Source organism: Ptychodera flava, chromosome 7 (genome assembly GCF_041260155.1).
Source record: "Ptychodera flava strain L36383 chromosome 7, AS_Pfla_20210202, whole genome shotgun sequence".
Lineage (NCBI taxonomy): Eukaryota > Metazoa > Hemichordata > Enteropneusta > Ptychoderidae > Ptychodera > Ptychodera flava.
In genome coordinates this window covers 43817549-43839809 of record NC_091934.1, presented here as the reverse complement: position 1 = coordinate 43839809, position 22261 = coordinate 43817549, and the positions used below count along the sequence as shown (strand labels likewise).

Below are 22261 nucleotides of genomic sequence, written 5' to 3'. Positions count from 1 at the left end.
GTCAAAACTTAAAATCTGTACAAGTCATTTGCACAAGTCATTTGCATATAACCAGAGGTCATCTGTAGGTCATGTTAATCTCAAAAATTTTCTAGTCACTTTACTGGACATCCAACACTCTCCCCTCCTTAAATAAATGTCGTCCCAGACATTTGCCAAAAAGAAGCAAAATGTTAGATTCTGTTCAATTTGTAAGTCGTTCTGAGCAGTTCTTTTACAATAAGAGTTCATTGCTCAGCATTTGCATGGCAGTGTTCAATTTCATGGCAGTGTCTTTGTATCACAGAGTTCATCTCATTTGTAAACAATACTATGAGAAGTCTATTCAGTGAGTTACATAGTACACAAATGCAATGTCTACGAATGTTTTTGAAATTCTCTTGCAAGTATTTCATAATGTTCCGTTGCAAATCCAACTTTGTTAGTGAATTTGGTATTTTTGGCAGTGTGGCTAGAAACAATTAAACAGTGTCCGAATAATTGCATGAGTTCAAGCCAAATAGTGTAATTGAACTAAGAGTTCAAATGGGTCAATCAAGGTCATCAATTGTTTATAAACAGTTCAGGTCATCACAGTTCATTCCAGGTCAGATTCAGTCTAATGCAGTGTCCTCAGCAATGGATTGGTGCATTGTTTGGTGTCAGATATATACCATGTGGATACACTAGTGGTTGTGGTTGCATCATTGCACATCATCCACGGATATAGTGTAGGCTGCGCTGGCATATATGGTGGGTACCACATCGGCGTTGACTGTCGTAGTGATGCTGCTGGTGGTGTAACCATGGCAACGTTGACATGTGGGTCGATGCGGTGATATTCAGGCTGTCCCATCGATGTATAAGTTAACATAGATGGTGGTCTGGTCTCTCTGGCTGGATATCGTCTGGTTGATGTGTCTGTATCTGGCACATTAACAGTTGACTCACCTTGTGAGCGTTCAGGTACATTTGATGGTTGTACTTGGTGCTCAGTTTGGTGATCTGCTGCTGTGGTGCTGTCCCTCTGTGGCATCGCTGGCTCTTCATGGGGCTGCACTACAGGTGGTGATCTGGCTGGCTGGAAAATAGGAATTTCTGGATTTAAGTCATGATGTGTGACATCTCCAGGTTGATACACTTGTGTTTCCGTCTGGGTTTGGTCTGTCTGCTCATCAACTGCTGCAGTGTTGCTAGGCCGTGTGATGTAGAAATGATAATTTTCATCTTCATCACTGGTGTTGCTGCTGTCACTTTCACTGACTTCTTCAGTTGGCTGGCTGTCTGGTCTCTGTCTCCGACTTCGTCTTCTCACCTGGCGGGTTGATGTAGGCGCTGTTGGAGATTCTATTTCCACAGGTAGTCCATCACAGGGCAGGAGCAGATTGCGATGTAGCACTCTGATTCTTCCTTGGCCAGTTTCTGGTCTAACCTCATAAACAGGACTGTCTGTACCTTTTCTTTCTGTCACGACGTGGATTTTGTCTTCCCAGTATGATCGGAGTTTGCCTGGTCCGCCTCTTTCAGTCAGATTTCGTACCAGCACTCTGTCACCTGGTTGGAGTTCAGTACTTTGAGCTTTTTGGTCGTAGTACTTCTTTCCACGCGCTGCTGTCTTGTTGGAATTCTGGGATGCTAATTTATATGCTTCTTGCATTCCATTTTTCCACTTTTCTACATATCCCTTGTTTAAAGCGTCAGTGTGAAGTACATCCGGCTGCTCATAGTCTGGGTAGGCCATCACAGATGCATCTACTATACAGGTGATCAGGCTGTCTATTATCTGCATGCGTCGATCTGTCCACACTATGGGTTGAGCGGAATGTACTTGACCCTGCTTTCTTAACCTTGGGTTTTTTCTTGTCATTGATGCTGTCATTTTCTCTCTCATCTGGTGAAACTGACATACATTCATACAGTGGTTTGGCTATTCTGGAAAAGTCTTTGATGTATTGTCGGTAATACCCGATGAATCCTAGCAGTTTACGCAGTTCACCTACCGTTGAGGGTTTTCTCTCCTTCAGGGCTAGTACAGCTGCTGTAACTGCTGGGTCTGGTCTGAATCCCTGATGTCATCTTCCCAAAATAGCCCATTTGTCTCTTGAATAGGTCACATTTCTGTTACTTCGAAATATGTTCCCAAATTCTACTGTCTTGCGCAGAGCTTGCAATACAGCTCTGACAATTTCCTTATCACTGTACCCCTTACTTCTACCATCATCCATTTGATTAATTATGTCTATAACCATCATTGGATCAGTCTCTTCTGGCTCCCCAAGTTGACCTTCAATCTTAAAGTCTTTGGTATGTACAACAGTGGACACAGAATTGGCGGGCTTTGGCTGATCACGTGACTGCTGCCCAGGGGCCACACCCGAAGCTACGATGTTGCCATTTTGAGGGGCGGTTCCCTGAGAATTATCTTGCTGGCCGCCATTTTGAGGTGGATTATTTCCCTCACCTGTTTGACGGTTCTTTCCAAGTTCTGTGATGTTCTTCTCCCATTCAGTGATGATTGCCAATCCCCCATCTTCTGCACCCTCATTCCAGTCTCCTGGAGTACCAATAAATTTGTGTAGCTCCAGCAGGGCTGCAATTTTCCCATTCTTTGTCTTATCTTCGCCTGGTATTTTCAGTATTCTAAAGACTTCACCTAACTGTTCTATTGTCATCTTCATAGTTGTTGCCATAATACTTTCTTGCAAAGTCTCTATCTGTTTCCAATCTGCCATCTTGATGTTCTTGTCTTTTCAAGGTACAGCAATTAAATCACACTTACAGTTTACTGTGCAGTCCGTCCGTACTGTGTAGCAGGTCTTGCTAATCCTGACCAATTTCCAATTCAATCCCAGCGGTGCCTCCAGAAATTGTTACACGCCTCACACGGGTGTTGATTATATTGGTATGAATTGGGTTTATTGACAGGAGTAGTGAAAACCGTAATACAATAAATCCTCATCAGAGATAGTTACTCTGGTAGTAGAATGTATACACGTCTTGTCTATCTGTGGCAGTGTCAGGTCTGTTTCCTTCAATGTCCTGTACTCGAGTGCAATACTGGCTGTCTATACAATGTCTGTCTTTGGTTTTCTGTTTTGATTAATGATTCTCTTAATGACGTCTGTAAACGTTGCGTAACATCTCCTTGCATGGTTAGTTTTTGTCACTTAAAATGAGACACTTCAAGGGTCAACCTACACAACTACATAAAAGTCACAAGGTATTCAATAATTCATGTCAATACTGTCTTATTTCATGTGTCCAATATTGTCTGATAAATATCAATACATGTCACGTCATCAGTAGTCACTTTCAATGCTTGATTACTAAGTTTGCAATTTTGTCAAAACTTAAAATCTGTACAAGTCATTTGCACAAGTCATTTGCATATAACCAGAGGTCATCTGTAGGTCATGTTAATCTCAAAAATTTTCTAGTCACTTTACTGGACATCCAACATTATGCAAAAGGCCAAGATCACGTGAGGCCATGAGGGGATATCCACGCAACTCAGTACCAAACACTAGCGCTCACAGAGTGAGCAAACACAAAGTGAGTACCCCTAACGTCAGCTCAGTAGTCTGTAATAGATTGTAATCAACTAAGAAACCTTGGAGAAAGGCTTAACACTGTGGCTATGCCGCTAAGTCCCTTTTGATTTTTGTCATAGCTCAAAATCGTTCTCCCACACCTCAACCTGAGCCATGAACACCCCCACCAGTTTATGATATGACCCATCACAATGGCATGACGTCAACGGATCTTGACAGACGGAAGTCTTGACAGACGGAAGTACTTGACAGCAGCATACTGGTTTTCAACTCTAATACCTTCTCTGTCTATAAATAGACACGAGAAGGTAAAAACATACTTTTATGGACAACGACGAGCACGTTTCTTTGCGAAGCAGAATCAAAACACCGCAGAGGTACGTGAAGTAGGTCACGGCCTTGGAGTCTGTGCACGGATCTGATTGGACATTCATTACCTTTGCCCCCAAATTACTATTCATGAGCAGTTTCCATATTTAGGGATCGGGGCGAGTGCTAAGGGAATTAGTTCTTCTTGCCAGTAACCAAGACGACGTGGTTGGTCTTTTTGCATGGCTTATGAACTTCTAGGTAGGTTTTCACATTTGTTGCAATACTGAATTTGTAACGTGTTTTCATGGTGTATTTTTTGAAGTTTGAGACCACACCCACTGTGAGGCAGATTGGAGAGGCCATGTGCTTTCCCAATTGGACTGTGAGCCATTCTGAATCTCAAGTTTCCATAGAAATAGATTGATTTTAGTAGTATTGTACTTATTGTTTTGATTTTGAATACCAATAGTTTGACAAGAAAATGAATTTGTTCACCTTGACATAATGACTAGAATGGCATTGCCATGCCAGGGATAAAGATCCAGCTGATATCATGATCTGCTGACTCAAAGAGCTATATTATATAACTTAAAGTGCTCTCTTTTTTCATTGCCTTATAAACTTCTAGTTTCCCGACATACCAACCCATTGACGGAAGCGTTGGACTGCTAATGAGTTAATCCTAAAGGAGAACTGTCTGGAGGAGGTTTTGTGTGAATCAGTTTCCCACCCGAACTGGAAGAGGTTACATCATGGAATTTGTAACCGTAGCAACAGGATCGACATGGACTCTGAGCCCTGAACAATTCTGGAGAGTGTCTATTGAGTGAACACTGTAATTAATATGAACTTGGATAGGGGCATTTATAGAGTTTCTGTATGTTATGAGTATTGCCGCTAATCATTTTTATCATTAGTGTGTAGTGAAATAAAGCCCAAGATAAACTGCAACTCAAATTGTACGATAATCATTCTTTCCCTTTGTTGTTAATTGGATAATATGAACTTGGGTCCGGTTTAATTGACTGGATAAATTTAAAGTCAGTTTAATTACCCGGTTACACACACACACACATATAATATATATATATATATTATATATATATATATATATATATATATATAATATATATATATATATTTATCCTGAGTACATTGGTTTGTGTGCCCGAGAGCAGGTGACAATTTGCCCCACCGCTAGGAGGGCGAATTGCTGCTGCTGGGGCCCATAAAACCATATATTCAGGAATTAATATTTTTATTACATGCTCATGCACAGTTATGCTATGTGACAATATTTACATGCAGCAGGCATTCTCAAACTATTTTACCTTTATCGACCAGCATCCAACAGATTTCAATAAGCCGTATCTTAGCTTAATCACATATCATGTGTGTGCTCTGCGTTGGCACTGTAAATTCTGCAACAGCAAGCTCTTTACATCATGAACATTATCTTACCTGAAAAGGGAAGCAGTAGAAGTGCTGATTGCCGAGCGGAAAAATGGGGGGAAAAATTCATTATATGCCAATTATAATAGCCTCTGGTGCTTGCTGCTCCAGCAATTACTTTTTGCCTATGACACTAGTTCATATGTGTGAGGGTTTTTAAGGTTCCAAGACACTTCGCACCAAAACCAGTTCGCACCATGCCACATCGTCCCATACTACTTCGCACCAAAACTACTTCACACCAAAACCACCTTGTACCAAAACCACTTTGTCCCAAGAGTCACTTTTCCCCAAAATCACCTCGTCCCAAGAGTCACTTCACCCAATCCACTTCCCCCAAAAAGCACTTTGTCCCATACCATTCTTTCGCGCCAATTACAATCCACTGTTTCACTCTGCTGCTGCGTGCCATGCTGTAGAGCTGCACAAATATAACTGGAGAGCTCATAGACTGTACTATACATTGTCCTAGCACCAGAGGTCCCGCAATTCAAGCCCTGTACGGTAGTTCCGTAGGATGTCGAGATTGTCTCTGTTCAGGTACAACCGGCCAAGTGTATGCACACTCAGTACTTGAGAGTTCACCAATTGACCCACTTATCAGACCATTGTCCACTATCTTTTGCACTCACTGGGCAAGTCACAACTGAAAATGTGGACAACTGTACAGGTCTTAACCCCCTTCCCAAAAGATATTTATGGGAACAAAGTTCAACTGAGAAGTATCAAGAGGCTCTCCAAAGCCCACCAGTCAGTTCCAAAATTACTCAGTATTTACACACTAATTATTTGACTGGTATATTGATGATGCTGTACAAGGCTTGAATGATATAATTTACACGGCTGCAGACATGTCACTCAAAACCTGCACTCATAAAGTTGTAAAGAAAGGCAATGTGAAAAAGAAAACAGGTCGTCGATGGTATGACAAATCATGTTTTATAATAAAACGTGAAGTTAGAGCAATGGGTAAACTGATAGTGAAATATCCAAATGACCCATATGTGAGAGGTCGCTATTTTCAACTTAAGAAGGAGTATAAAAAGTTAATTAGAACTAAAAAGAGAATGTACCAGGAGAATCTTTTAAATAATATCACGGAAGTGAATGGTGGTAACTTAGATCAATTCTGGAGTGCATTGAAAGAATTAAAAACCAACAATTCCTTACCACAAATGATGATATCAGTAATAGTATAAGTGTTGAGGAATGGATCAAGCATTTCTCAAATCAAAATAAGAAATATGACCATAGTTCAAAATTAGACAAAATTATAAAGGAGCTAGAAAGTAAGGAAATTAATGAAGAATTGAATGGGGATATTACTTCCACTGAAATCATGAAGGCAATTAAACAGTTAAAAAAGAAAAAGTCACCAGGTGATGATAAAATAATCAATGAAATGTTAATAAGTGGTCAGTCTGTCCTTCTAAAACCAATTACAAAACTCTTTAATAGTATTTTAAATTCAAAAAAGTTTCCAGACATTTGGCGCACTAGCATTATAAAACCACTTTTCAAATCAGGGGATAAAAATAACCCAAATAACTACAGAGGGATAGCTCTATCAAGTTGTCTCTCAAAACTTTTCACTTCAGTTTTGAATAACAGATTACATAAATATGTTGAGAGTCATGATATTCTAAGTCAATATCAGGCTGGGTTTAGGCCTGGATTTCGAACAACAGACAACATGTTCATCTTAAAATCGGTTATTGATAAGTATATTAGTAAATCAAACATTGAAAATGCGAAGGATAAAAGGAAAAATATAAATCGGTTGTTTGTAGGATTTGTTGATTTTAGAAAGGCATTTGATAGTATTTGGCGTCAAGGGCTCTATTATAAGTTACTAACACACAATATTAATGGCAATATTTATCAAATAATTAAAAGTATGTATGACGAAGTCAAATACAGTATAAAACTTAATGGTGGAATCACACGACAGTTCAAATCAATGCGAGGAGTTAGGCAAGGTTGCAATATTAGTCCCATTCTTTTTAATCTGTTTGTTAACGATTTATCAGGTTACTTTGATGATAGGTGTGAACCAGTTAATTTAGGACAGTCCCTGATCAATTTCCTATTATATGCTGATGATCTTGTATTAATTTCTGAATCAGAGGCTGGATTACAGCGTTGCTTTGATAAACTTCATTCATATTGTAATGACTGGAATTTAGAAGTCAACACTAACAAAACCAAAGTCATTGTTTTCAACAAGAATGCTAGGGTCCTTCGTCATAAATATAACTTTTATTAGAGTAGTATGAAATTAGAAATTGTTCAAAGCTACAAATACTTAGGCATAGACTTCAAATGTAATGGGAAGTTTGACATTGCAAAGGAGACTCTATACAAGAAGGCACTGAAAGCGTTCTTTTATATTAGAAAAGTGGTCAGTTCATCAGCTAACATAAATATTCATGCATGGATTCATATTTTTGACCATGTTATTAGGCCTATACTAACTTATGGATGTGAAATTTGGGGAACTGAGAAATATTCAGATAGGACACCAATTGAAAAATTGAATCTTAAGTTGTGTAAATACTTCTCCAAGTTAATCAGTCAGCAACAAATTTAGCAGTGAGAGGTGAGATGGGCAGGCATCCTCTTTTAACTTTTATCAAGAAAATGATGGTTAAATATTGGTATAGAACATACACTAAGAAAGAAAATACTTTGATCCATGAGGTGATGGTATTTTGTACTAACAATAACATGGCCTGGGCAACTGCAATGCAAGAAATTACAGGATTGGAGAGTGTTGGTAATTTTTGGCAAAATGATAAACATAGTGTGAAAAACTTAACAGATAAGATAAGTAATGACTACATTTTAAAATGGAAAAATGAAGTTAATGCAGAAAAGACATCATCAGGAGAGAATAACAAATTACGCGTTTATAGAAAGTTTAAAACGGATTTTAAAATGGAAAAGTATTTAAGCTGTATCAAGGATAAAAATGACAGAAAATACATTACCAAGCTGAGAATAAGTGACCATAATCTGATGATTGAGAAAGGTAGACACATGAGACCAAAACTAAAAGCTGAGGACAGAATTTGTAATAGGTGTGATACTAACTCAGTTGAGGACGAATTTCATTATATCATGTGTTGTCCATGTCATACACAATCACGACAAAAATTGTTAGACTCGATAGCAGTCAACAATGAAAACTTCAACAACTGGGATCTGCAAGCCAAATTTTGCTACATAATGAGCAATACAGATAGCATGATATACCTCACAACATTTATCCAAGAAACAGATATTTTTTAAGATTACCCAACATTTCATATTCTGCATAAAGTTATATCTTATATTTATATATATATATATATATATATTTATTATTTTTTGATAAATATCCTTTTCTTATTTTTGTAGTATTAGTTCTTGACTATGTTCACCTTTGAGGGAATAACCTCAATAAAGCTTATTATTATTATTATTATAACTAATAAAATCTCACGAATAATTTTTCTCACCTATAATCAAGCCAGTAGCCACATTTGAGAAACCATTTTTGTGGCTTCTGGATCTGTAGTGTGTTGCACTGATATCCAATTCTAGTGAACACAATATATTTCGCTGCACTGTTACTAGGCTAAGGACATGTGCACACCGAGAGGACACACAGCCCCTTCCCAGGAATAGTTGTGTTCTCAGGCAGCTTGAAAAAGTTGAAAATCAAACAGAGAAAGACAATTTCTCAATTTTTAAATTATGTTAAATCCTACTAAAGTATTGACTCACGGTTTCCGTTATACAGTACTCATGCTTAATACTGTTATTACTTTGTGGACTAATCACCATTATAGAAAACAAAGTACTGCATAAGAAATGTTGTGTTACACGCAAAAACATATTAAGTATTTTACACAGGGGACCATTTACACAGGGAGCCGTTGGCGTTGTATGTGTCTTGAGGTCCTCAGGCTACTTGTTGCAGTTTCCGGCCTGTATACCTGTCAACAAAAGTGGGATTATGGATACGTTCTAAGCCACAGCCCCTTCACCACGGGACTGTGCGTAAACCAAGTACCGGAGAGCTCTCTGTGAATGACCCCTTCTAATTTCTCGCCAGGTCATGTGAAAACTCTCAAGCAGAGGAAATAATGATTTTATACTAAACGGCAGCTCATTTATCAACTCCATCTACAAGTAAATTCACCAACTTGATAGAATATCATTGGAATTCGGAAAACAATAGGTTAACACCATGTAATCTACAAATGTCAACAAGGTTATGCGAGAACCATGGATTGAGGACTGCCCCTTTATTAGTTATTCAGGTAACACAAATTAAGCTATACGGAATACCCATACACTATACATACATACATACATTATGGAATGAAAATGTCATAAAACATTCGTTTTCCTCCACTATTTGCATATTTACAAGCTGTTTGTCAATTTCTCATCAAATCACTATTCCATAGGCCATCGCAACTGGCATAAATGAGTTGCAAAATTCACACTTTCAAATTTGTGAAATTTCTTGTGTTGAATGCCCTGACAGTCAAACAAAGCATATACTGAGGAAATCCAGGCATATGTGACCAAATTATGACTATTCTTTTGAAGTGATTTGTACAGTCCCCTGGTTATAAAGTTACTATCACTTACAAAGTATCTGGCCGCGGAGTCTGATTTTTTCTTTATTAGGAGGGTCAAGGTATGAACTCTTAAAAATGTTTGTCCTAAGTCCTGATTGCATCGCCATTTATTTTATCGTAATTTAAAGTTAGGCTCTATGTTTGAGGTAAGTCAATAATTTGTTATGAGATGATCGGTGCATATACATTCATGGTTCAGGCAATGCTTCTTTTTGTATATCCATGTTTACTCTAAGGCGCCAGTAATTGGTTTCTACCTCCATGCTTCAGAGAACTTAGAAGAGATCGATCAGCACCATGCATCTTAGACTGTCGACAGTGCCTTGTGCCTTCTTTGACCGGATTCACTTTATTATAGTGTGGTAGCAATCCAACGCAGGCGATCGAGCGCCGAAGTGTGAGGCCGAGTGCCGAAGGCGCGAGATCGAGTGCCGAGGGCACGAGGACTGTTATACCTTGTATGCGCCCTCACAGAACCGTATGAAAAAGGCGACGGTGACGTCACAACGAGTAACATGAAAGGGGTGGGCTTAAACTGCAGCGCTATTCCTAGATTGTACGTGCTTTCCAGACAAGTTGATATGAAACACAGCGCGGCTGTGGTAAAGGAAGGGCCCAGCTGGTGGGGATCTTGGAATCAAAGAGTTGTTTTACCGACATAGAAACTTGTTGGGTTAGGTTTTCAGGCACAGTATCCCTGGATACATGTATATGACAGGAGCAATACACGAGCAACGCGACGATCGTGACAAGACATTACAAACAACGGCAGTCTCCCTGTGCTCACAGCACTTCACTTTATCCGTATGGCTTAGCACAGTCGACGGCCCGCGGCCCGACGACACTTAGACGGAATCCAGGGACGGCCGAACCCCAATTGTTTTGACTACAAATACAATGCTAAAAATCACTTTTAAAAGTTTGAAAATTGATTCATTCTACTTAGTAAGTTCTAGTCTTTTAAGATCATGGCAGAAACGAAAAACCTTAACTTATACATATACTCCACATGAATGTATGACCTGAAGGATGACCTTCAACTATCCAAATATGGTATAATTACCCCACCCATTACTATGATGCGATACCTCATATGTAATAGCAAGGGGGATTGCGTGAGGCGTACAGTCCCTTGTACCAGCAAATACCGGAAAGCTACGCCAATACGCCAAACCAAGCGGTACAAGCGACTGGCAAGAGTCTACATGCGTCTGACTGTTACCAGTAACCGGTATATACTATAAGTGTTAATGATTTCACATTATCAGTTTGTCCATGGTTACTTTTTCCTATTGATTGTGCTTTCTCTCATCAGAATATTGGAAGGCAACAATTTCAACATCTGTTGGTTTGACAAGTACAATCAATAGCTTATTTGCGAGGGACCGGGGTCTCATAGTTGTGTTACTCGTGAATCAACTCGGCAGCCCGTCTTTTAATCACCGCATCGGGTCGGTAGGTGCACTTTCGCCTCTCCCAAGAGTATCAACTACATAATCGATTGGGTCATTTTGATTAATTGTGTATTTGAGAAATATCTAGACAAACAAAGAAGAAGACAGGAACAATTACGATAGGATCCGGAAGACATATCTCCAGTTCTTTACAAGAAACAGAACATTATAGCTGTGTACCAAAGAATCGCCTCTTGAGGGTATCAGCGACGAAAGTTGTAAATTCTTGTCGCATTTTCAGGATAAGCCTTATTATTTTTCATTACTGTTTTATCTCCATTATTCATTACATCTTACCTAGAAGCTTGCCACGAGAACAAATGAAATCATTATTGCATGATGAAAGAAGAAGTGACTCTTTCAGTCTTTTACAACTAGTGAAATTTTATTGTCTGTGACAACGTTATTAAGAATATTTGATATGAACAGAAGATACAAAATATATAGCTTGCCAAAATTAGAGAACGCGAGGTTCGATGTTACATGTAGCTCACAAGTGCATAAGATGCGCAAGTTTATAACGTCGGATATTCAGATTCCTAGGACCTTTTCACGGTGTAATTTTAATTCTCTATCACAAAGATAAGAAGCTTGCAATCTCAGCCAATTAACATTGATTCATTACAATGTGTACATAATTTTGCATTCTTAGTATATTTTTCCAGTTCAAAGTGATGGTCTTCCGACTTCGACAAATTATGGACATGCATTTCAGCTTTGATATTACACACAGACAAATATAACCTCTGAACAATCAAAACTCGTTAGTGCAGGACTACTGTGCTAAGTTTGTGAGTTCATTTCCTGATCAAACTATCATGGATCTAACATGCAATTTATTTTTTATCTGTCATTACCCCATAAATATTATATTTTCAATAAGCCAGATGTCGACTAATTACGTTTTTATGAGCATGCATACTATAACTGCTTGGTTCCCCGATATCAGTTGATTCAGAGATGATGCCATCAAATTTCTTCAATTACATTCGGTTATATTATTGTTCTTCCAACATTTCTTTGGAAAAATATACTGTAAGTCTGTCATAGACCAATGTCACAAATTTAATGAACAGGTATAGTATGCAGAATATCATTTTAGTTGATTTTTGTTTGTTTGTCTGTTAAGAGTAAGATGCCCCAGATAAAATACACTGCCATGATCACATTCTAAGATGTCAGAATATTATTAATATTTCTCTTATCTCGCTCATTCTTGTGTCATATAAATTCAGCACAAAACATTTTCATAGTTCATAGGCGTGAACAGTACGTAATTGAAATGCCATGAATGACAATGAAAATATATAATATGTTGTCAATTCAAATTATAGAGATACTAGGAGAGGCTTGATGATCCTTGATACATATCTTTAATTGCCTTAGGAATGTTCTTCATATACAATTACATAAGTTGTGCTCTGTCTGTTTAAGCCATCAGGCATGGTGCATGTATAGGATGCGTACATCCCTCTGACCCTGAGACAAACACAAACAGGAAAACGGCTGGGTACAGATGTCAGGAGGTTACGCACGCATGAACTCCGCAAAATGAATCTTAAAATGCAAAGCTGTAGACATTACTGACTGACTGATCAGCACCAGGGCTTACTTAGTACTTGGGAGAAGTGGTTTTGGGGATGAGGTGGTATTTGGGACGGTGCAGGTGCATTGTTTTGGGATGAGGTGATATTTTTGGCGAAGTGGCATGGACGAAGTGGTACTTGGGAGGAGGTGGTTTTGGTGCGAGGTGATTTAAGGTACGAGATGGTGTGGGGTGAACTGGTTTTGGTCCGAAGCGTCTGCACCCCGCTTTAAGAGACAAGGGATAAAAGTATCTCAAGAAAACACAGTGGTTAACATACTTACCTGTGGAAGATTCTGTTGCTGGCACTCCTGCTGTAGGTGCACCATGATCTATAAAAAATGTCATTTAAATGAAGACAGGGTATTGAAAACACATTTCAGTATTGTCAAGAAGATGTATATGACCAAAAAATGACCAAAGTACCATAAGCAATACTTGAAAAGGTTCACATGCACTTGTGATGTGATATATATATATATAATATATATATATATATATATATATATATATATATATATATATATATATATATATATATATATATATATATATATTATATGTTACGACAGAAACGCCCTCTATACTTTTTTTTTCTTGTGACCATGTGACATAGTTGGATCCTTTTGTTTTCTTTTGCTTATCTTTGTGACCAGGTGATGATAACTAATGTATTTTTGCCGTTTGTTTGCGTGACCAGGTGTTGTGAATAAATTATTTCTTTTGCCGTATATAAACCTTTACACGTGCCACGTGTAGAGCGTCGTCGGATATCCACGTCCACGGAGCGGAGCCTCTCAGTTTTGAAGACAGAGCCCGGTTTTGACTGGCTTTTGTCTGAGTCGACTTGCTGGTGCTGAAAACTATGACTGCGGTCTGGAAATAACTTTGTGTAGCTGTAGACGTCTAAAGAAGTTCTAGTAACTTGCCTGTGAGTACATTCCTGTAATTAAGAAACGTCTTAGTGGTAAGAGTTTCTTGTTGCGACTTCCACGTGGATTATTGTCTGAACTTGTGCGTCAAGCTGCTGAATATTGTCTGAACTTGTGTGTCCAGCTCTGTGGCTGTTTCCCGTGGACTGACGCGTCGCGGAACGGAGTGGGCACTGAGAACCAGCGTGACTACAGTGAGGAGAGAGCTCTCGTCGTCGGGTCTGTGAACATTCTGTTAATTTTCTAAAGTTTAAACAAGTTTTTTTGTTCATACCTGGTCACGCTCGTAGTACAAATAATTTCAATATTGTAAATAGTTGTTTCTTTTGCTGTCATTGCGAGACACTCTGTGATTAAATAAGGATAAGACATTTTTAACCATATTATTGTGTATAGTTTCCTTTGTTTGACCATCTTTTGTTGCGGCCAGCGGGTCTGTTTGGAGTCGTTTAACTCGTTAAAAAAAGCATTAGACGACCACATTCATTTTTGCCTTGTCGACTGCTCGTGGTCGTAACAACATATATATATATATATATATATATATATATATATATATATATATATATGTGTGTGTGTGTGTGTGTGTGTTTATGTGCCCCAGAGTAGGTGACAATTTGCCCCAGGCCAGGAGGGTAAACTGTGTCCTGCTGTGAGGGTATAGTAATTCATGGATTCAGGCAATAATATTTTTATTACATGCTGCTTCACAGTTAATGCTATATGATAATAGTTACATGCAGGGCATTTTCAAACAATTTTTACTGTTGTTGACCAGCATCTAATAGATTTCAATAAGTGGTATCTAGCTTAATCACATATCATGTATGTTTACATTAGCTGCTCTGCATTAGCACAGTCAATTCTGCAACAGCCCTTTACATTATGAACATATAATCTTTCCTGAAACAGGGAAGCTGTAGAAGTGCTGATAGCCAATGGGAAAAAATGTGGGAAAATTCATTACATGCCAATTATAATGGCCCCTCGCTTGCTGCTCAAATATGTTGCTTCACTCTTGCCTATGACATTGGGCAGTTTTAAGTGGACCGGGACAAAAGCAAATGTATCTCAAGAAAACACAGCGTTAACATATTACCGGAGGAAGATTCTGTTGCTGGCACTCCTGCTGTAGATAGCACATGATCTATAAGAAAAGTCATTTAAATGAAGACAGGGTATTGAAAACACATTCAGTATTGCCAAGAAGATGCATGTACATGGCCAAGGTGTTATAAGCAATATTTGAAAGGTTCACATGCATGTCATATAATAGCAATATTTGAAAAGGTTCACATGCATGTAATATATATGCATGTAATATATATATATATATATATATATATATATATATATATATAGATATATATATATATATATATATATATATATATATATATATATATATATATATATATATATATATATATATATATATATATATATATATATATATATATATATATATATATATATATATATATATATATATATATATATATATATATATGGTTTGTCCCAGGCCAGGAGGGCAAATTGTGTCCTGCTGGAAGGCACATAAATGCATGTATTCAGGCAACAATATTTTCAGGTAGGGAAATGACAGAGTTTTGTATAATTGTGCACATAAAACAAAATGAAAGAAGTTTTTATTACAGTGTACAAGAGTCACCTGGTTGAGATAAAGTTTCTTGCATTCCCTTAGCAGGTAGAGAATCATCTGAAATGAACATAATATCAAAGATAGAAATTCAAGTGACAACAGAAATAATTAATAAATAATAAAAGAGCTTATGTCTTTCAAGTAAATTAGTGTATATATATATATATATATATATATATATATATATATATATATATATATATATATATATATATATATATAAATTTTATATATATATATATATATATATATATATATATATATATATATATATATATATATATATATATATATATATATATATATATATATATATATATATAATATATATATATATATATATATATATATATATATATATATATATATATATATATATATATAGTTGTTGAAATAATTAGTGCATGAATTTAGGTTGTTGTCAGGCCCAGGGTAAATCAAGGTTATTTACTAGCTGCTACCCAAATAACCAAATATTCGCCATCAATTGTTTTATAACATACCGGTATCTAATTTTCTTGCCAAAAAATAGACAATAGTTTTCTCCATCATTATATGACTTGTCTTGGTCACAGATGACACTGCTATCTTCTTTATGAACAGTGTTCTAGTGTGTGCATGTATAGATGGCACTTTCAAATTTCCCCAGTCAATAGACAGTAAACTGATTAACAGTCCTGGAAAATGTTAACTGGCAGTTTAAAATTGCTCTTTGCATCTCTGAGCTCGAAAATGATGCATACCTCGTTACTGTAAATTTACGAATCACGACAGAGAGTTTTACAATGTACTATATATTGTACATGTGTGCACATGCGCATGTTATGTAAGGCACATGGATTAAGAGCACGTGATTGATACTTTATATAACTATCATGTACCTTCTTCATCTCTTCCGTGATTATCTTTGTTGACTCCATTTGTCAAATCTTCATCCTTTTTGGCACTTACATTGATCTCAGGTGGGTTGCTGTATGAAAATTAAATTAGTGATACAAAAAATGGGATATTTAGTTGAAAAAATCCACCAGCAGGACCACATGTAAAACAAATATATGATATACAATTAACTAAATAGTGTAGTATTAGGGAATTAAAATTGTGACTTAAATAGTCCCACATCTCTTGTATCATTTAACTTTTAATTGTTATTGAACTGAATCATAAATTTGATTAGTCTCTTGTCCCAATGTCACTTGTGTGATAATTTTTAAGATGGTTTAATCCCGAAATGGTTCATGTGTTCAGAACTATGTTACTAGCCAAAGAAACAAGAAATGCCACAACCGTGCTGTTGAATATAAGATGCATTCTAATTCCATTGACAATGTCATATAGTCAAGCGGGAACACAATTGTTTACAAACTGCAATTACAAAATAATAAGTTAAACATAATCAACATAGAAACTATCATTTTAAAAACTATCATCAGATGCAGTCTGGCTTTTATTGGTATTCCTTACCATATTACCACATCAATTATAGATCACCTGCATACATCTGGTAATTGCAATGTGATGTTAAAATGTTGTCAAATTTATTTTCATGTCAATTATGGGTTTTCCTCCATCCCTACCATATATTTTATGTTTTTATATTCATTTTTTAAATTATTGTTATTAGTATTATTTTTTTACCATACTATATTTACAGATGATATAGTAGTGTAATAAAGTTATTATATTTTTCAGGAACGCAGCTAACTTTTCTTGATATTTCATGAACAGTAGATATCATTGACTAAAATGAAACACTAAACCAATGGCATTTTGCCCACACACCAAATATATAGAGGGATTCAACATATAACCATTAGTTCAGAAACCCAACAGGGAAAAATAAACATCACTGTTTTTGTTATATGTCTTCCGGTACAATTGGGACATCCACTTTTGGAACAACTTAAAAACAAATTTCAAAAGGGTGATGAAATTGAGATCAACATAAGCTTTTCACTGTGGTGAAATCCTTTCTAATTTTGACCTAAGTTAGCATCTTCATCAGGCATGCTGTATATTTGTGTGAGCAAAGACACTGTTATTGACCATGTTTACTTAAAGATTGTATGGCAGGAAATGTATGATATCTGAACTATTTAAAACCTTGGTAATTTTTAGCCGTTTGGTATCCAATCAAACATATTCCACGATTTCATCAATGCTAAAATCACCAAGCTGAGCTTTCTTTTCTGATGAAATTTAACTGCAGTTTGACACCAAATACAGTTTACCAGATCAAAATAGGTACTTGTTATCAAATTACCACATTATGTACTAAAAATTCATGTCGGTATAACATCACCAAAGTTTTATATATATATATATATATATATAATATATATATATATATATATATATATATATATATATATATATATATATATATATATATATATATATATATATATATATATATAATATATATATATATATATATATATATGGGTTTCTGTACAGTAGATCTTACCTCATTTGGCCACTAATGTTCACATTAACACTAAGGTTTAAATTCTGCACAGGTTGTGAATAGGCAACATTGTGTGGACTTGTTGGAAACCACTGGCATGGTCCCTCATCGGTGGTGACCGTTGGCATGGTCCCTCATTGGTGGTTGACCGTTGGCATGGTCATTCTTGGTGGTTGACCATTGGCATGGTTACCCATGGGTGGTAGATCATTGGCAAGGTTACTCATTGGTGGTTGGCCATTGGCGTGGTTACTTATTGTTGGTTGGCCATTGGAATGGTTACTCATTGCTGATTGACCGTTGGCATCGTTACTTGTTGATGGATAATAATAGGAAAGTCTGCATGTACTCTGTAATGGTTGAACGGAGGCAATTCTATGCGGGTGATCATTGAGGTGACCTGTCGGTGACTGCAGACCATTGGCGATGTTTTCTGTCATTGGCTGCCCATTGGCAAGGCAAGGCCTATCCTCTTCTATTCCACCTTCCAATGGAAATTGATAAATTGTGGTGAAAACAATAAATTCATTGACTTATGACTATATTTGATTGAGCACCCTCTATCAGCCAGTGATATTCATACAATGCTTTTAAGAGGACCATCCAGGAATATCTGAAAATTGAGGTCTCTACATCAAAAATGTTTAACGAACAAAATACAGCAAACACCATTGTCATGTAAACCATAAATCTGATTTTATCCGAAAAACACAATTATTGTCCATTATCATAACTTTATGGCCACCTGATAGTTGAATATTTATATGAAGATTGGAATGTATTTTGAATGAACATTCTAGTTAGTCATTAGAATGTAGAGGATATATGGAGAGAGAGAGTAAACTCCAATACCTTGGGGACGAGATTGTGGTCTTCTTTTCACCACACAGAGAAAGATAATACAAAGCAAAATAAAGACAATGATGCCTCCCACGAGTCCAAGAACTGTTGCCATTATAATAAGATTTCCACCATTAGCTTCTTGTACTAAAGCTTTTGTAGTTGTGATCTCCTCTGATGAATTCTTAAAGCTGGAATGATTTGACTTTGAGATTTCTTCAGTTATGGACAAAGCTGTACAGAAAGAAATAAAAATCACTTTGGATAATTTGAGATAATGCCTTAAGTATTACATTATTTCTTTGAATTGCCCCTTTAATTAGCCCATTCAAAATTTTTTTGAAATTTCAGCAAATATACATTGCTGCATTGCAATTATTATAGTGCTGTAAAGAGCCGAAAACATGGGGTCAAATTAAGGGACATTATCGCTATCTTTTGACCCCTTTTCCACCAATATTGTTGCAAACGAGCAGTTGCTGATGTTGTTCGACTTATTGAAAGATGTCTAAAAAATGGTCGACCATAGACAACTTCCATCCAATTTTGCCTACACTGTGTAGAAAAACTTCGGGTCAGAGGTTTTAGGTGGGCTACTGTTAACCTCTGACCCGAGGTTTTTCTACACAGTGTAGGCAAAATGAATGGAAGTTGTCTATGGTCGACATTTTTTAGACATCTTTCAATAAATCGAACGACATCAGCAACTGCTCGTTTGCAAAATATTGGTGAAAAAAGGGTCAAAAGATAGCAAATGTCCCTTCAATAATATGAAAAGTACAAAGTGTAATGCCAAGAGACAATAGTGCAATTCTCGCTAACTTCAATAGTTTTTGTCATCAGCTAGGGGGTCAAAGTGGATGATATTGAAAAGAGGTATGCATGAGTATATGATAATGATCTAATAAATACTTTAAACACTAATATAATCCCTCTAATGGAAACAAGCGACCTAACGGCCGATATAGCTCCGCTGTGTTTATGTAGAGAATAACTATTTTTAACACATGTTGATGAAGAAGGTGGAAATCTTTGATAGCTCATTTCAGTGGCCAGAAAAAAGTGGCTAAAATAGCTGCAAAAATACACAATTGAAGATTTCATCATAATTTGAATATATCACATTTGATCATCCCTAAGAACATGTCAACCAAAGCTATCTGACGAGTAGTTTTTTGAGAATGAAATTTTCTGACCAAAAATGGCAAAAATTCCCCCCAAATAAAAATTGCAGATTTCACCATAATTTCAATATATCATATATTAAAATAATCCCTTGGAACCTGTATACCAAATATCAAAGCTATCGACTCGCAGTTTTTGAGAAACAAATTTTTTGACCAAAAATGGCAAAAATTGCCCCAAAAATACAAAATTACAGATTTCATCATAATTTCAGAATATCACATTTAGTTCATCTGTAGGAACCTGCATATCGAATTTCAAAGCTATCAGACCAGTACATTTTAAGAAACACATTTTTTGACCAAAAATGGAAAAAATTGCCCCAAAAATACAAAATTGCAGATTTCATCATTATGTCAATAAATATCATTAAGTTCATCTATAGAAACCTGTATACCAAATTTCAAAGCTATCAGATGAGTAGTTTTGGAAAAACACATTTTTTGACCAAAAATAGCAAAAATTGCCCCAAAAATACAAAATTACAGATTTCATCAGAAATTCAATATATATTACTTAGCTCATCTGTAGAAACTTGTATACCAAATTTCAAAGCTATCAGACCAGTACTTTTTGAGAAATGCATTTTTTGGCCAAAAATGGAAAAAATGCCCCAAAAATACAAAATTGTAGATTTCATCATAATTTCAATGCATATCATTTGGTTCATCTATGGGAACCTGTAAACCAAATTTCAAAGCTATCAGATGAGTAGCTTTGAAAATACACATTTTTTGACCAAAAATGGCAAAATTGCCTTAAAAATGCAAATTTGCATATTTCTGCACAATTTGAACAAATCTGATATAGATCATCCCTAAGGACATATGTACCAAATATCAAAGCTATCTGACAGCAATCTGGTAGTTTTGAAAGAAGATTTTTAAGATTTTTTCACCAAAAACGATAAAAATTGCCTTAAGAACACAAATATGCAAATTTCACCACGATTTGAACAAATCTAACTAAAATCACCCTCAATAAACTGCATATCAAATTTCAAAGCAATTGGACAAGCGGTTTCAGAGAAGAAGATTTTTTTACCAAAAACACATAAAATGCCCCAAAAATAGAAATATGCATATTTCACCACAGATTTGAACGAACTTAAGTGAGGTCACCCCAAGTGAACTGCATATAAAATTTCAAAGCAATCGGACTTGCAGTTTCAGAGGAGAAGGCAATTGTTGACGGACAACGGACAACACTGGAAAATCAACCTATTTGATAAGCTCTGCGTCGCTGACAGCGGAGCTAAGAAGCTGTTACATGTGATAGCCTAACATTTTATTTTGGCTTCTGTAGTCTAACATGTTTTACCTGTAGAAATCTGCCATATTAAAAATATGGTCAACTGCCTGATACTTTTCCTAAACTCACTTACGTGGCAAAAAAGGTATATAAGGTGTCAGGCATTTGTGCCTTTAAGTTTTATTTTCTTCTGGGAGTATATAGAAATGCTCAAACTTTGTTCTGTCAACACTGACTGTATATGTATGCTTCTATTATTGTGAAAAGTTTCTTAACTCTAGATTCCAAGTCATCAGTGACAATGGAACTATTGGGGGATTTTGCTGGTTTGAAATAAAAATACAAAACAATTTTGCTCATCATGTATGTAGCTCTGCAAAAAAATCCAAGGATCAATAACTTTTTTCTGCGGCTCAAACATGTACCCGAGGTATTATATAGGGCTCAGCCCTTGGTGTCGCGCCAGGCGTTGAGATTAAAACTCTTATTTGTATCGATTCATGATTAGTAATCATAAAGGATAAAATAGAATTAATTGTTACTTTCTATATAGTACGTTTGTACAAGTATGACCGGTTTAGGCCTACCCTCTGATGACAGTTCATGTACACGATGTCAGACCCTGTACGTATAGATTTTCTGTTATGTGTACAAAAGTTTTACATAAATTTGCAATTTTAACCATGATTACTATCTATTCTGTTTAACAAGGGACGTATTGTGCCATCATTAACTTTGCAATAGTAACTGTACCGCCCAACTTCCGATATTGTAAGCTGAAAACCAGCGTTACTTCTAAAAACTGGTAAATTTTGCACATAGTTATTGACACAGAGGGCGCCTTTCTAAGATTCAATCCCAGCATTCTTTGCGAATGTTCTCGTTCATATGCACGACAGTTTTCACTCTTCTTTTAATTTTTAGGCGTGATAAGAAATTTTGTATCAGCGACAGGG

At 36.3% G+C, this 22261-nt stretch overlaps 1 protein-coding gene across 2 annotated transcripts in view; it reads right to left on the bottom strand.

Annotated features, from left to right (window-relative positions):
* Positions 1-22261, bottom strand: part of LOC139137640 (uncharacterized) — a 65578-nt gene that overhangs the window by 19817 nt on the left and 23500 nt on the right. Inside the window, exons 6-11 of one of the 2 annotated variants that reach the window (XM_070705837.1) lie at positions 18882-19103; positions 18030-18513; positions 16444-16532; positions 15572-15619; positions 14999-15046; positions 13252-13299 (exon numbers count right to left, since the gene is read on the bottom strand). In XM_070705837.1, coding sequence (XP_070561938.1) covers positions 13252-13299; positions 14999-15046; positions 15572-15619; positions 16444-16532; positions 18030-18157 — 361 coding nt within the window. In that variant the 5' untranslated portion in view covers positions 18158-18513; positions 18882-19103. Of the gene's footprint in view, positions 1-13251; positions 13300-14998; positions 15047-15571; positions 15620-16443; positions 16533-18029; positions 18514-18881; positions 19104-22261 lie in introns of those variants that run through there. The other variant, XM_070705838.1, reaches the window with a different exon arrangement.